General features: G+C 39.6%; 3 protein-coding genes and 1 non-coding gene across 5 annotated transcripts; 3 read left to right on the forward strand and 1 right to left on the reverse strand.

Moving 5' to 3' along the window:
• Positions 1-19: 19 nt before the first annotated feature.
• On the forward strand, positions 20-1,185 carry LOC136268667 (uncharacterized). The gene is made up of 7 exons (XM_066064066.1): positions 20-196; positions 244-301; positions 359-458; positions 509-649; positions 710-876; positions 926-962; positions 1,009-1,185. The coding sequence occupies exons 1-7, from the start codon at positions 87-89 to the stop codon at positions 1,110-1,112; spliced, it is 717 nt and encodes a 238-aa protein (XP_065920138.1). The 5' UTR covers positions 20-86; the 3' UTR covers positions 1,113-1,185.
• LOC136268659 (uncharacterized) lies at positions 1,126-6,921 on the reverse strand. Its single transcript, XM_066064055.1, has 18 exons — positions 6,600-6,921; positions 6,047-6,190; positions 5,751-5,996; positions 5,089-5,642; positions 4,161-5,039; positions 4,031-4,110; positions 3,932-3,980; positions 3,693-3,875; positions 3,582-3,647; positions 3,478-3,528; positions 3,233-3,394; positions 2,913-3,176; positions 2,253-2,858; positions 2,067-2,194; positions 1,868-2,011; positions 1,743-1,809; positions 1,460-1,691; positions 1,126-1,414 (listed from the first exon to the last, which is right to left on the reverse strand). Exons 1-18 carry the CDS (start codon positions 6,685-6,687, stop codon positions 1,263-1,265), a joined length of 4,095 nt encoding a protein of 1,364 aa, XP_065920127.1. The 5' UTR covers positions 6,688-6,921; the 3' UTR covers positions 1,126-1,262.
• LOC136268658 (HEAT repeat-containing protein 5B-like) lies at positions 6,917-15,902 on the forward strand. Of its 2 annotated transcripts, none has more exons than XM_066064053.1 (16): positions 6,917-7,120; positions 7,894-8,108; positions 8,162-8,210; positions 8,302-8,361; positions 8,417-8,560; positions 8,820-9,005; positions 9,061-9,210; positions 9,537-10,359; positions 10,481-10,633; positions 10,814-12,801; positions 12,860-12,937; positions 13,000-13,068; positions 13,682-13,882; positions 13,938-15,194; positions 15,252-15,465; positions 15,509-15,902. In XM_066064053.1, exons 1-16 carry the CDS (start codon positions 7,004-7,006, stop codon positions 15,835-15,837), a joined length of 6,033 nt encoding a protein of 2,010 aa, XP_065920125.1. In that variant the 5' UTR covers positions 6,917-7,003; the 3' UTR covers positions 15,838-15,902. The 2 variants fall into 2 exon arrangements, with proteins under 2 accessions (XP_065920125.1, XP_065920126.1); XM_066064054.1 differs by having other exon boundaries at positions 15,515-15,902.
• A 4-nt stretch (positions 15,903-15,906) lies between these two features.
• On the forward strand, positions 15,907-15,979 carry Trnak-cuu (transfer RNA lysine (anticodon CUU)). Its single transcript has one exon. It is a non-coding gene; the product is annotated as a tRNA-Lys (tRNA).

The following is a 15,979-nucleotide window of genomic DNA, read 5'->3' on the forward strand; positions in this document are numbered from 1 at the left end:
TGCACCATGACTCTATGTTCATGTTTTCTGTCGCTATGGCAATAAAGTAAAAGATATTTTCGCGCGCTTATCTGTTTTTGTACGAAATGGATACCTTGCAATTACGTGGATTTAATCTACCAACGCCAGAATCTAAGTTAATAGTTTGCGGAGACACCGTCTTTAAGATTAAAACTCGCCCGGTGTCAAAGAATGGGTAAGTATACTGTATTCTAACTAAAGCGCTTCACAATGAGTTTACAGAGAAGTTAGCAATCTAGAGTACCAGTTTAAGCATGACAGGGTTCAGTCTGATCTTAAGGTATTATAATAGTGCTTAAGGAGATTTATTTTATGTGCAGATGCATATGTATGACAGCGCATCGTAGGAGGCCTGTTGCAGTTGATTCTAGACAACTCTGATCTGGAGAATCCACCATTGAAGCCTGTGTATTCTGATTGCATTGTGGTATATCCACGTATCCTTATTTGTGTGGTTGTCATAAGGACTGGTGGTCTTAACTATTAGAAATTACTGGTCCATGGTCAGTTGCAGACCAGCTAAGATTCTTCTGTAATAATGTGGAATTAAAAGTATACCAGAAGATTATTCAATTTTTTGTGGAAGTTAAAGCAGCTTCCCTAGATAATGCCCAACCACAACAACCAGGTAGGTAAATTGTGTACTTTATACCACAATAATTATGATCACAACTACATAATTTATTAGCTAGTTGTGTGGCACCTGAAGTAGCAATGTCCTCCTACAATCAAGATCATATTAGGAAGAGATCACCAATACCACAAACATCACATACAGAGTCACACAAAAGAGTAAAGTACAGTACTTCAGAGGAAGAACACCATCACCATCATGATCAGCATCGCCATGTTAGAGTGAGCAACATTTTTTTCATGTTTATAGTCTAGCTTCATTTCCATGTAGCATGCTGATGAAAGGGTAGCAGCAATGCCAAGAGCTGGTGGGTATTATGACATACATATTAAAATCTTAGGCTTTGTTTCTAGGTAGAGGGGATTATCCACATCAGCAGCAACTTAGTGAAGCTGAGATAAGAAAAAGGTACTTGGAGGAAGAGAAACGTCTTAGAAACTTACAAAGACATGTTTGATATAACCACCCAGTTAGAAAAATAACAGCAGTATTCATTCTAAAAACAATACAATACGGTACAATACATGTAATGAGACATGAACTAAAAGCAGTTACTGAACTGCCTGGGATTATGTACTTGCTGTGCCTGTGGGGTTGGGGTCCAGTTTTATGTTACAATGGGATGAAAATGAAATGAAGTAGTCTGGGATGATTCTGACAAAGAGTTACAAGCATTCTTGAGATCCGTCAACAACGTAGGGTGAAGATGTCCCAATGAGAACACACCAACTTCCCATGCCAAGTTCTGAGCTTGAATACCTGTTTGAAAATTTCTAACAAAAACTAAACGGTGTTATGTCTGACCTTGGAGTATATACTCAAAGTCTGGTACACCATTGACCGAGATGGTCTTAATATTGCTGCCAGAGTATGTGTTTCTTCTGAGCTGAGGTTGGGACATTGCAATACCAAGGTCTAACATTAATGCTGCTAGGTCATCGGGAGGTGTTTCTGTATCAGTAAAATACACCCTTGCATCAACTAGCGTGGGCATTGTTCCACCTTCAATAACCTCTGTCAAAAATTGGATGAACCACTAAAAGAAAATATATAAAATACCCAGTAAATTAGATGTTTATAATTAAACCTGATGTTCAGTGTCTTTGCTTTTTGATACCCAAATAAAGAATAGCTTTTTCAGTGCTGGAGTTGAACTAGACAAAATGAATATGTTTAGTACATTATGAATATCAGCCGGATAAGTGATTTTACCAACAATTGCAGATGTTGCCCTTTTTGGTAATAACATGTTTTGTGAACTGTTTTATTAGTGAGTGGGCGGTAGTCAGTCCATCATCTTCACACACTAAAAGTGAGCACTGATAATCAAACAGTGGGTGATCTTTTTCACCATAACTGTAAGACAGAAAAATGTATACAAAAGTAATGATATGGTATACCATTGGCTTACGGTCCTCTGAAGTTTAATACAGTGCTGTTGTTTTCTGAAAGAGCAGAGGAATTTTGTGGATGTACAAACACAGTCTTGTAGACCTGGTTTCCCCAGCAACCTTTCTTTTGTACCACAAAGCTTAAAAACTATGAGAAATGGAGTGTGTATGCAAAAATATTTATACTGAATTATACACTTCAATACCTTGTCTGAAGGTGCAGAAAATATATAGCAGTGGTTCCAACTTAGCTTGCTGATGGCTGGTAAACTGACCGACAGAAATTGTCCAGGAGTGAACTTAAACAAATTTGGTTTGACCACTTTGTATATCGTGAAATCACCAGTGGTACGTGCCTCCAATATTTTAACTTTGTGCAGTTTGCAAGAAAACTTTCTGTGCAGCAACTCGAATACCCAGAGGAAGACAATTGGTATTAACCACTTCCAAAAGTAAGAGTTTACGTGTTGTGTTCCATGAAAGAAAACAAGAAGGTATACCAATCCTGACAAAATAAGATGAATGGTATAAAAGAGAACAAATTTAAATAAAATGCGTAATCTTTTGATAGAAGTGATCAACATTATGAGCAAAAATAAAATGGCCAGACCTCCAGTTACAACAGGATTCTGATCGTCTTCAATGTTGTTGCGCAATCTTTCCACGTCATTAATGCTGTCACTGGTGGAATTATTACCCACATTTTCTGTTGTGTAAGAATGCAAATGTAATGCTATGTGTACTGCAGACCAGAAGAATATTCCTAACACACTGAGAACATGAAACTCTATTCGATGCTTGAGTGGTAATACCTTGATAAAAGATCACCACAAGTCTTTAAACATACACACAAACTATACAAGTACCTTGTTTAGCCATGTGTGGGAATGAAGGCTGTCCAAAACACTTCGCATTGTGGGAAGAATCATTAGGAAAAGATTTAGACATAATACTGGGTTGCTACCATCAGCCCAGCGTTTCCAACCGTCTGAATTAGATGTTAATGAAGCACCCACGTACACTATAACATTCAGTATGATGTATACCAGGAACCACAACAGTAGTTGACATTTCTGGATGAAAACATGCCTTAATGTTTCAGTCCAATGCACGTGGATATTTTTATTGTTCTACATATTCAAATAAAAGATAATATCACAATTAATGATGGTCATTTTTCACTTACTTGTTTAGAATGGCGAGCTATTAAGCCAGACTCTCTAACATGCAGACCATGTTGTGACAGTATCCTCAACAGGTCCAAATAACTGATGGAATTCTCATTATCACCACTACCCCCAGCCCTCACGATGTCATTTATCATCTCATCAATCTCATTAGTCTTAGTCTGTAGGGGGAACAGCACTTATAACATTTTACTAGCCCACTATAACTGTTACACATTTAAATCACTTTAATTGTCATGCATACCTCTACTTGTGCTGTCTGCAAGCTCTCAGACATAACTTTACGTAACTCCTCCTGGTAAATGATATAATATAATAATATACTGTCCTTTGACAAACTGTAATTACTTTAGTAATATATTCTGGGCTCTTTAGGTCGTGAGTAAACTTCATTGTTGCTCCAACTAATAAGGCCTATAAAAAATAGTATATGATTCCTTCATTAAGTGATTGAATTACTTTTTTCTTCATTCGAAACTCTTTGTCTCCATTGGGGTTACCTATTGTTGACATGGTTGAGAGCTTTCTAGTTTGTGATAAGTCCCTTAAGATGGCAGCATAGTAGATGTCTTCGTCCACCACAAAACTAGATACGTTAATCTCCACAGGAAATTTCTCTCCATTCTTTGACAAAGCACGAACCTACAGGATACAGCAGCTGCATGTATGCTTAACTGCTGTACACAAAAAACACTGACCTCATAGAGTCTTGAATGTTTTTGAAATTCCGGAGCATACTGATGTTTTCTGTTACAGGACACTGAATGTAATCAGCCCTATTACAAAACTCTGCATACCTTAAATATTTAATAGCTGACTCTGTGCTACTGTCCAAACCATTTTGATGTTTATGCTGGTAATCTGAAGGCATCAACATCTGTACAGAGAAAATTATCAATTGTTTTGCATTGGGAAATTTCTTCTTACTGTTAATGAGCTGCCCATAGCCTCATTGGGAGTATACCCAAACATCCTTATTGCACCGTCACCCCAGTACACAATGTTCCCTTTTCCATCGGCACACACAATTGCTTCTCCTCTACAAGACAAGCTCTCAAGTCTATTGTTCTTGTGCAGATTATGGTTTTTCTCCAAGTCCACAGGCATAGTACTAGCTCTAGTCCTTGATCTTGTAAACTGATCGGAAGAACACAAGCTGGAAGTCCCTCCATTAGTTAATGACAGTCTTGATTTTGTTGGAGATTCAGCAAAGACATTGTCATTGCTATCAAAAAACTTGTCCCTTATTTCCTCATTGTAATCTTCTTCATCAGAATGTTCAACATGCTGAGATAAAGTCATGTGTTGTCTTTCTGAGATAATATTAGGACTTGGAGTGACTTCCTTGAATGTACCAGTCAGTGGATCATAATCTTTTGCACGTTCAGAGTGCCGTGTAACTCGTAATGAGTCACTACGAGTGACAACATGGTGAGGTAGCATTATTGCTGGTGACTGCTGTCTATCAACCAAACCAGTTGAGTTGATTATTGCAGGAGGTGGGTCAGATGAAAGTGCTAGTTTATGTAGATCCTCTTCACTAATAGCTCGCATTGTAACAAATTTGTCATCACCTATAACATTCCGGGACAGCCGTCGTAAGTTATAAGGAGTGTAATCCATTTCTATACTGCCATCTGTATTGTTGGACTTCGAACAGCAACCAGTCCAAGTACTACTATTACTATTGGGTGAATTCTTTTGCTTTTTACTCTTCCATAACACATAAAATGCCATAGATACTAACAGCCAAGCTCCATAAAGTGTTTTGGCGTACACTGGAGCACATCGAATAGTAACTAGACCCTAACAAAAATAAAAATATAATGTGTACTAAAGTTTCATATGCACTTACCAGCAAAACATTTGCCATTCCATAAAATACAATTACAATTCCACACTTTTTGTGCAGATAATGTAGGTCTTTCCTCAGTCTCAGTAACGGCATTAGAGTAGTTAACAGTACGAGAGTGAACCCCAAAATAGCATGGGCACTGTTGAAATGATTCTTCTCCTCCACCTCAATATATACGAATACCAGTCCATACCCTACAATAGTAAGTATGAGACCTCCAGGTTGGAAAATCTTATGAGCAAATGGACTACCATTAGTAGCCAAGAAAACACCGACAGGTAACAAAATACCGAAACACACGGACATAATTGAAGCATGAGAAAGAATTAATCCCTCAGAAAAATTCTCTTTATAAGAGCACTCGTCGCAATCATCATTAGACCTTGTTTGCTCAACCACAAAAGCAGAAGAGCTGCACTGTTGTTCAATATCATCCTCTGTGACATTGTTCATGTCATGTTCAAGAACTACAATGGAATGTGTGTGTGTAGACAGATTACTGGCTTTTACATGGTAAACCCCTTTTATGGTGAATTGATAACTCGCTGAACCACCTGTATAAATATATAGTGAGTAAACATATATCAAGCTTTTCAGATAATGAAATAACAAACAATATTTAGTTTCAAATTAAGTACTTTATATTCTACACAAGCTTTTACCTGTTAGATTTACTGTAACGACACTGTTGGAAATGGTTTTGATAATATTTATGCTTTTTAGACAAGTGTGGTTGTCATTTATCCATGATACAACATCACCCACTCCAATAGCATAACAGTTGTGCAGTTGTTTGGCAGCAAGTGAAATCACATGCAAAGTAGGTACAACAGAAACTATTCCACTCAAGTTTCTATCTGAACACTGAAAATCCCATTTTCCTGTTTCGCGCAAGAGTGAGGCATTTTCTAAGTAAGTTCAAAACATTAAATTGTTTATATTTGTCTGCGATGCTTACTTGAAAAGGGTATTGTCTCCGACTGAAAACTGGTCGCTGTACCCGTGTACTCACAACTGCTGACATCAGCTAAACTTCCATTTGCATTAATCCAGCTAAATTTAGCTCCACTCACAGCAAATCCATTGTTGATAAAACATGTTTCTACAGTACCAATAAAATTCATTGCCATCCAAAAGTTAAAGTCTATAAACCTTGAAACCATAATATGACTGCACAATTAACCTTACAGTGTAAACTCAGTTTTCCTAGAATGTCAAAAATGCAATACCCCACTTGTACAAATTACAGGAGGCAGTACTATTAAATGTATTCAAGAAATGTCCAGAGCTAGCCAATTTGTAATGGATATACACACGGGTTTCCTTGATCAGGTTTAAAGTGTAGAGTAAAAAGATAAGGGCGGCTCTATAGCTATAACAGAATTGAAGAAAACCCTGTTGATCAGCATACGAGTGTGCCAGCTAGGCCCTGCAACTACGTAGCTATTGATGTTTCTACATTTCTCAGTATACATATCAACTCGATACACTAAATTGCACACGTTTGTTACCTTGTAACAGTCTACTCCGAGCCGACACAATCCAAGTAAAGATGAGCAGCAAAAAATACAAGCACATAGTACCCCGCATTTTACACATTTCGTGTTGATAAAAGCAAGCAGACCAATTTAGCTGGAGTATTAGCGATCCCCTCGCTAGGCTTACCGCTGCAGTCGTAACTACTAGAATTCAAGCTAGAGCTATATTAATAGAGTCATCTACTGGAAAGCAATCCGGAACACAACTTGCACCAGGCTTCACATAACTGCATAATATAACAAATTCTAAACTCTGAAAAACAACACTTTGAGGCTCCGATTTGGCATGCGCGTGTTAAAATATTTTCTTGGGGCCCCCACCCATTAAGCGCAGGGTGGATTCAAATTGGCGTTGGTTTTTTGAGAGTACTGCAGCAATGGGGAAACTGCTGTTTGATGACACGACGTACCAATCATTGCTTCAAACGAAGAAGCCGCTATTTTTGTTCCAGTGGTTGCAGCGACTGCCGGAAACTATACGTCAAAGTGACAAGGTACTGTGTCCCACACAATCTGTCACGTATCTTAACACCTGCTTGTTTATGGTTATGCCTTAATGCTTCTTAATAAGATTCATCAAAGTTCATTATAATATGGGCGTTCATGTAAATAATGTGATTAAGCGCCTAGCTGGGCGGAATTTTGTCTGTCATGTCATTGACTCACACACACACACACACACTCACGTTCGTGTCAAATAGTCCCCACAACCAGAGGACCAATGTCCAACCTTCGTACAATAGCAGGCTTACATCATCATCGTCTTGATGATCTGGAAAAAAGTGTATGCATGATCATTGATGTAACGGCCTGGTTACCTCCGTCAAACACACACACACACACACACACACACACACACACACACACACACACACACACACATCTGGGAACTTTGGAAAGCTGCCCGCTAGTATGCTAAAAGTAATCCTGAACCAGTGACAAGTTAACAGCTTGTCCAGTGATAAGTTAACAGCTTGTCTTCAGAAACAAAGACACAATAAAATTACCTATGTTAACACATACACGAATGTATCATAATGGCTTACAACCACAAGGTTATGAGTCCCAACCATGCTAATGATCTCTTTTCACTTTCTAAATGTACTGCTTGATTTCATGGTGTAAAATAATAGGGGTAAAAGCAAAAAATACTGCCCTTTGGAGTGATATTTATTTCAGGAAAGAGTCTCTCTATATATATACCATAAAAATGATGTTTTTGCAGCCAAAAAAGTGGGTGTGTGGTTATGTGAGATGCTTCTCATAGACCGAACTTGTGCAGTCACAAAAACAACTAGAAGGCCAACTGAGGAAGTTGTTTCAAGAGCCACTGGGCCCGCCAGCACGACGTCAACTAGCCAACTGTTTTGCTGTACTTTATAGGACTGGGAAATCTTTTACATTGAATGAAACTATCAATAGATGCTGTGATACACTGAAAACAAAGACTGATGAAGCTGGTGCAAGTTTAAACAGCAAACTGTATGAATTTTAAATAACTTTTTTTATTCATGTACTTTAACTACCTTTTACAGGATATCTATAGAAGTCTTAGGGGGATTGTTTGAGCAGCTAGGTGGAATGGTTAGCTTCCCGTGTCTATTCAAGTTGTATATACATAGTAGTTGTATGGTCTTTGAGGAAAGGTTTTAAAAAACATGATGTTATATATTAGGCAGGAAGTTCCTTCCCTGAAGCAGTTCAAGTACTAATCAAATCCACTAAAGCACCAGAAGTAAGTGGGCTTAGTGTAGGCTGTACATGAGTTTTCAATTTGTTTCCTTGTGTAGTATCGGTCTGAGGTACTGGATGCATTACGTAAACTTCTTGCTGGTTTGGGAATATCTTCAGCTTCATGTCACAAGGATGTGTACAAGTGTGTGCGAACATTCATGGTGGATAGGTCTCTGTTTGTCCGCTGTAGTGCAGTAAAGGTGTGTAATGCATGTGCGAGTGTGCGTATGCATGTGTGCATGCACATGGCATATGTGTGCATGCGTGTGTGTGTGTACATACATACATACACACGTATGCACGCGTGTGTGTGGTGTAAGTGTGTGGATGTATACAGTATCCATACATGTGTTAGTATGTGTGTATGCACGTGTATGTAAGTGTGTATTTCGTACAAGAAAAGTACCAGATATGTAGTGTTTTACGATTTTAATGTTGTTGCCTTTTTTTTTCTAACAGTGTGCGCTTGAATTGGTCAAGTGTTCTTCATTTATCTACATGCAAGACATTGACAGTTTTTCGTCACTTTGTTACAAATCTCTTGAGGGCTCAAATTACGAACTCCGTTGCTGTATTGCTCAACTATTGGGTACATTAGTTGCAATGATGCTTAAACCCCAACAACCAGGTGCAGCCAAGGGCAAGGTAAGTTGTACTAAATTGTGTCATACAAGTTCACTTATTTCTTGTATATGTGTAGGGAAAACAAATGAGTACCGAAGATTGTTTGGGTGTTCTGTCCAATGGATTTATCAAAGGGGCTGTTGGGTTCTTAAAATCAGGAGGATCTGAATTGAGAGCCATTTCCTCGATTTCACCAATTCGGGAAGTCAGAGTGGGAATTACTCAAGTAAGGGAACAACTTTCTAAATGTTGTAAAACTGCACTGTCAGTTTTCACATTAACAGTTCACTAAATTGATAGACTTAAGATTTGCTTTGTCCCAGAGGTGTTTACTGTACACAACCCCATTTTGTGTGTTATTGTAACATGCAAGCACCCCATTAATAGTAAGGATTCTTCAATGACTTTATTTTTTGATGGAACCAAATAATCAATAACATATCACTTAGTCAGCCAAATTGTGAAAGACTTTGATACAGTAAATGCATGTACCAGTGCAAGATGTTTATAAATGCATATGTGTTATTTTAGCTGTTACTTTTAATTGATTAGGCTTACACAGTTCTGTTTACTGAGATGGGTGGAGTGTGGTTGGAGAAACACCTCTCAATTGTCACCAAGCATATACTTGACCTACTAGCAAGCCCAAAAACCACCTCAAACCACATCGATGCTGTCTACTCACGTAAATGTGTCTCCTTTATCTTGAAGACAATGTTCAGACGACTGTTTGGAGAACCAATGCAGATTGTAGCTGCACGTGAGCTATTACTGGTAGCAAAATCTCTATGTGGTGTGAAGGCTACAAAGGGACAAGATGAAACAGACTGGGCTATTGTAACCAGCAGTAGTGGTGGTGGTGGCGTAAACAACCAACACATCCTTGTCTGTGCCATGTTGGAAGTGGGTAGACTTGTACAGGCTGTTAACACTGCTGCTCTACCCTTGCTGGTCGGCGATAACACAAGCACAAGTCAAGACGCAGACAGCTGTACCTCTGGTAAAGGAATATTGATTGAAACACTGGATCTTGTACTCAGATCTACTAGTATGGCTGCTAGACTGGCAGCTGCGTGGTGTATGCGCTGCATAGCTAAAGCTCTGCCATCTCAACTCTGCAACCTGGTCACAACCTGTTTAACAAAACTTGAACAGTTCAAGGCTAATCCAGATGCCATTTGTGGGTATTCCCAAACCTTAGCTGGACTACTGGGGAATGTCAAGACCTCTGAGCTTGGTCTACCAAGTAGCAAAGCAAAGAAGGTGCTAAGTGTTGCAGAAGAATTGCTTCAAGCAGCGGAGAATGCTGGTAGCACACTAGCTGTACCTTACACCCAAGCAGGGTGGCTATTAATAGGAGCCTTCTGTTGTTTAGGTAAACAAATCTTGTTTGTTATGTCTATTAATATTATTTATGATAAATGTAGTAACTTGATATTCCTGAAACCATAATACGCCCTTGTGAGTTGTTTACTTAATTTGATGTGATTCTGTAGGCACTAATCTTGTGAGGGGACAGCTGACCAGGCTAGTTGTTTTGTGGCGTAATTCATTCCCTCATTCAGTCAAGGATGCAACAGTGGAACAAGCTAAAGGAAACCTGCAAACCTGGGTCGTTACTCTGGAGGGAAGGGCTGGATCTTTAGCATGTAAGTCTGACAAGTGTTTACAATTTTGTACAGATTGGATTATATATATATCAGATTATAATATTAAGCTCTCATTAAGATACCATATGATATTCTTCCTAGTATCAAATTTCATTATAGCCAATTGTTGTAGTGGCGGCTGTAAGTTAAGTATTTTATTATTTTTGTGATGTTTTGTAGCTATGCTCAGCTTTCTTGCCTCATGTCCGGAATTGCTGCTGCCAGATGTAGTCAAGAGAATTATGCTTCCAATTAATTCAGCCATCTCTATGTTACCAACTTTGCCAACATTAGTTAAATCACATGGGATGCAACTAAAAGCTAGTACAGCTATGATACGGCTACGACTGTATCAGTGTCTTTACTATTTACCGTCGACATCTTATGAACATCTTCTCAATACCATATTGCGTGAGTTAGTGGCTGAGTTTACACTGACAGATAATCCAGCAGATACCACAACGTCACTGTTACGTTCCATGTGTCATCAAGATGACAGTATAATTCTTGGTTCATGGCTTGAAGAAACAGATCACAAAGATGTAGAAGAACAGTTACAACTTAATAGTGCTTCTGGATCAGGTGCATTTGAACATGACCCAACATGTGTGTATATTAATAATTCATCCGTTATCCCTGGTCCATTGCCGCTTGGAGTAGCAGTCATTGATGCATCAGTTATGTTGTTTGGAAGGACATTCCCCAATGTTTCCACTAAGCATCGACTGCAGTTGTTGTCTCATTTCAGTGAGTGCATTAAACAGGCCAAATCCCATCGACAGCAAGTTATTCAGATCAACATCTTCACTGCTTTTCTGGCAGCATTGAAGAACCTGATTGATGCTAAATCTTCACTTGGTAAAGAAGGTACTCTAGAATCTGCCTATGCTCTTGTTAAAGGAGCTCTAGCTAACTCTAATCCCATACTTCAGTGTGCTGCTGGTGAGGCATTAGGAAGGCTGTTGCAGGTTGCAGATGATGCCAAGTTCATTGCTGATGTTGCTCAAGCTAGTTTTGATGTTCTGAAAACTTCTCGGGACGCTGTATGCAGAACTGGCCACTCTTTGGTTCTTGGGTGCTTGCATCGTTACGTTGGAGGAATGGGATCTGGCCAACACTTACAGACCAGTGTAGGGATACTACATGCTCTAGCACAAGATGGGACAGTACCCTTAGTACAAGTATGGGTACTGCATGCCTTAGCATTGGTAGCTGATTCTGGTGGTCCATTGTTTAGGAACTATGTTGAACCAACATTGACTCTTACCCTCAGCCTTTTAATGTCCACACCATTGTCTCACGTTGAAGTGCACCAGTGCCTGGCTAAATGTTTGAGTGCCCTGATCACCACACTAGGGCCAGAGCTACAAGTACCATCGTCTTCTATCACAGCTTTACGCCAGATCTGTTTAGTGTGTTGTGAAATAGTCCAGCAGCATCCTGACCCAGTGGTGCAGTCTGCAGCTATTGGTTGTCTACAACAACTACAGTTGTATGCACCCCAGTTTGTCAGCCTACCAAGCTTGTTACCAAATCTTATAAGCTCCTTGGACAGTTCCCATTTGCTGCTGAGACGTGCTTCAGCAATTTGTCTGCGTCAGTTTTGTCAACGAGAGCCAAATGTAGTATGGAGCATTACGTCATCTTCACAAGATGGACAAATGACTAACTTGGAAAAGAAGCTGTTAAGTATGTTAGATGTAGAGGTAGACTCTGAGCTTCAATTCAACTTAAAGGAGATCATATTCAGCCTTGTTACATCTCTTGCTCCAGAGGACCCCATGCATTGGCTACTCCTTTGTAATGGAGTTCTGTCAGCTGCCAGTCCTGCCACTGCACAAGGTATGGCTGCCCCCAGTAGCAGCAAAGAGGGAGACGAAGACGAAGATGATGACACAAAATTTACTACTGGTGAAGAAACCACAGTTTTAACCAAGATGTCACCTCGTTGGCCCACCAAAGTATTTGCAGTTGAGTGCTCAAGGAAGATCTACACAGTTTGTAAGAACTCTCCAGCACATTTTGATCTGAGTTTGGCCAGACGCTCTCATGAGGAGAAAGGAGGTGATTACCTAGTCATGCACTTGTCAGAGTTAGTCAGGACTTCTTTCATTGCTGCCACTGCCAATGTGAATCAGTTCAGATTAGCAGGCTATCAGGCACTACAGGTATAGTGTGTGTACAGTGTTAGTATATAGTGGTGTTATTTGAGTGTACCATTTTTAGGATGTTATCGAGCTGTTTGCCGCTTCACCTGATCCAGACTTTCAGGGGCATGTCCTATTAGAGCAATACCAAGCACAGGTAAATTACAGATGGATGAAGTATACAGTAGCAGCAGTTATCACAGTATCATAACATTACAGATTGGCGCAGCACTGAGACCAGCATTCGGTCCAGATACTCCTCCCAATGTAACAGCTATGGCATGTCAGGTAACAATAACATATTCCTATTAGAGCAAGCTGTCAATACTGCATGTGTTAGATATTGGTAATCATAGCCAATATTTGTGACCAGGCATACGAAAATAGGGCATGTGGGTACATAAAAATTGCCTGCTGTTTCAAACTTTGATGTATCATAACTTTGTATTCCATGACTCTATAGCCATGAAATTATTCAACATTTAGTTGGCTTTACAATACAAGTTACAGAATAGAAATAGTCTATCCCAGTACTGAGATATGACACGTTATGTGACAGGGTATAGTTTGTGCCCACATGCCCTATTTTTGCAGACCCAGTAACTTTTTGTGTAAAATCACAACAGCTTTTACTTGTGGAAGTAATTACGTAACTCAAAAGTACAACGATTGTAATGAAGAGTGTAATATTAGAACATTTAAGTTTTGTGGCTTATATTGTCTTGAGCTTCTTTTGTAGTAGTTTTTCCGTTATCCACTTTTACTCTAGCGAGAAGAAATTTTCTAATGATCAACTACTAATATTAGTATCAGAATCAGTACTTTTGTAGGTAATATGTTATTGGTTCAGATTGTCAGTGAATTAGTGCAGTTGTACTTATCAACATTTCTTCCTTCATAGGTTTGTAGCAAGTGGTTGGGTAGTGGTATCTCCCGGGACCTCAATGATCTACGGAGAGTGCAGCAACTTCTTGTGTCCTCCCTAGACAAACTAAACAAGGACAACACACACCAGTCTGTGGAGCAGGCCAACCCATCATTCATATATGGAGAAGCAGTGTCAACTCTGGAGAGTCTTGCAGTGTTAAAAGCTTGGGCTGAAGTGAGTTAACTGGATCAGATCTTGTGCGTGTGTGTAATCCCTTGTTTTTCTGTAGTTATATATTAAAGTTGCACAAGAATCTACTGCCTTTTCTCAATTGGGTGATTTTTCACAAGAAGGCCAGGGCAGTGCATTAGATCTGGTTAACCCCCACCTACCATCACTCAGTCAGTACTGGCTGTCTGCTCTGAAGGATTATGCTTGCCTCAACCTCCCATCTCAATTGAGTTCCCAATTACCCACTAATGGAGGCACTTTCTATTCCCAAGAAATCACTGACAAAGTTAAACCATTTTATGATGACTGTTGGTCTTCTATCCTGCATGCTGCTGCTATTTGGCTGCAGTTGGTAGGTTTTGAGACAGAGATTTCATCCGATGGAGCTCCAAATTTTCCTGGCCTAGCTGGGCAAATGATGACACAAGCAGACCCAAGGAATGATCAGTTTTACCTCACCCTTGGATTAGCCATTAAAGCATTGTGTACACCATCAATTCTTGACACGCCAAGTCTTATTCCAAGTTGTGTGTTTGCCCTAGAGGCTATTCTGTCATCACAGTTTGCTCAGGGACAATTAGCTGGTGATTCTCAGTTAGGAATAGAATTGCTTAGTATGTGCCATCGTCTCTTAATCACGTGCCACCAGCCAGGAATGCGTAGGATCACAATGAAGTTGGTATCTTTGGTTGGCCAAGCGTTTGCCAAGAGTGGGGAGAATCTTGAAGACACCACAACAGTAGGGAAGTCAGTTTCATTTGGCATAATTCAAGCAGTTGCCTGTTGTCTTGTAAAATTGGTACCATCACTAGCATCAGAAGCAACAGGCCCTATAGCCAGCCAGTCCAAACCTTACTCAGAAGAAGATGTACAACTTGTGTCAGTTGCATTATCAACACTACCATATGCTTTAAAGCTATGTAGCATTCAAGCCTCTATTCAAGTGTTACCATCTCTCCTTTATATTGTGTTATCTAGTGTAAAACATCTGACTGTACTTAGGGCAAAATCACCTCAGCTGATGTCAGAGTACAGTGACGCTTTAGCTAGTGCAATTGGGGCACTAAGAGCAATTGTTAACCAAGTACAAGACAATGAGAAACTGGTCAATATTATTCGGTCAAGCTTCAGTGCACTGTTGAGTAACACTGAGATTGAGGAAGGATCTAACTTGGTTCCTGATGACAAAGGAACGTTGTTGGTTTTGTTGGTGACTTTTCTGAAGGTTAATGCCGTCCTGTGCACTTCAGATTCAGAACTGTTTGACAAAAGTGTGTCTGTGTTTAAAGCAGCTCTGAAATCAAATGATAGCAAGGCAAGAAACCTGGTTTAGTTATGTAAGATGTTGCGTACTAATTTTTGTTTCTTGTAGATGGAGTTTAAAGCCATTCAGAGTTGCACAAGTCTTTTCACTCACCCAACAAAATATGTGTCTGTATCCTTCATCCATGCCCTGGGGCCCTGCTTGGTGGAGTACATGGAAGAGAAGGGGAAGGATAGTCCTAGCAAGGAAGTGGCAACTAATGTCATAGAAGCTATGAAGCTGTTAGAGTATCTTGTACAACTGGTGGATGATTCTAGCAATCGTGAGTTATTACTCTTTCTTATATTTAATTTCTAGTGTTGTAGTTTCAGGAATGCAAATGTTGAATTTAATGATTCCATTACTTATTTCCTTATTGGTGGATGCAGATAAGCTCCGTTCTGTGTCTAATGGACAGTCTATAGTCCATGCCAATGCTTTGGAACAGCTCAAGTTGATGGGACCTAAGTATCCCAATGAATTCAAAACAGTAATTGCTTCCCAGCCTCAGCTGAAGAAGGCACTTGAGTCTGCTTTGAAAGCTAGCCAAGAAGTAGGAAAGAATATGAAGGCATCCTCAAACGCTGGTTCATTTGTAAAACAGCCAGCACAGCCGACAATTAAACTGAAAATGGATTTCAGTAACTTCAAATAATTTTTTTGTATTAGATTTTAGGTACAATTACCTTTTAAATGCAACTTAAATGATGTCATTGTCAACAGTGCCCGGCTAGCTCAGTCGGTAGAGCATGAGACTCTTAATCTCAGGGTCGTGGGTTCGAGCCCCACGTTGGGCG

The sequence above is a fragment of the Dysidea avara genome, chromosome 10 (genome assembly GCF_963678975.1).
Source record: "Dysidea avara chromosome 10, odDysAvar1.4, whole genome shotgun sequence".
Classification (NCBI taxonomy): domain Eukaryota; kingdom Metazoa; phylum Porifera; class Demospongiae; order Dictyoceratida; family Dysideidae; genus Dysidea; species Dysidea avara.

Coding starts and splice junctions, on each gene's coding strand:
- LOC136268667 (XM_066064066.1), top strand. CDS start 87: ATGGATACCTTGCAATTACGTGGATTTAATCTACCAACGCCAGAATCT. Junction 650..709: donor TGCCCAACCACAACAACCAG/GTAGGTAAATTG, acceptor ATAATTTATTAG/CTAGTTGTGTGGCACCTGAA. Junction 877..925: donor ATCAGCATCGCCATGTTAGA/GTGAGCAACATT, acceptor ATTTCCATGTAG/CATGCTGATGAAAGGGTAGC.
- LOC136268659 (XM_066064055.1), bottom strand. CDS start 6,687: ATGTGTAAAATGCGGGGTACTATGTGCTTGTATTTTTTGCTGCTCATC. Junction 5,643..5,750: donor CGTTACAGTAAATCTAACAG/GTAAAAGCTTGT, acceptor ATATTTATACAG/GTGGTTCAGCGAGTTATCAA. Junction 2,012..2,066: donor GTATTAAACTTCAGAGGACC/GTAAGCCAATGG, acceptor TCTGTCTTACAG/TTATGGTGAAAAAGATCACC.
- LOC136268658 (XM_066064053.1), top strand. CDS start 7,004: ATGGGGAAACTGCTGTTTGATGACACGACGTACCAATCATTGCTTCAA. Junction 9,211..9,536: donor TCAGAGTGGGAATTACTCAA/GTAAGGGAACAA, acceptor TTAATTGATTAG/GCTTACACAGTTCTGTTTAC. Junction 13,069..13,681: donor TAACAGCTATGGCATGTCAG/GTAACAATAACA, acceptor CTTCCTTCATAG/GTTTGTAGCAAGTGGTTGGG.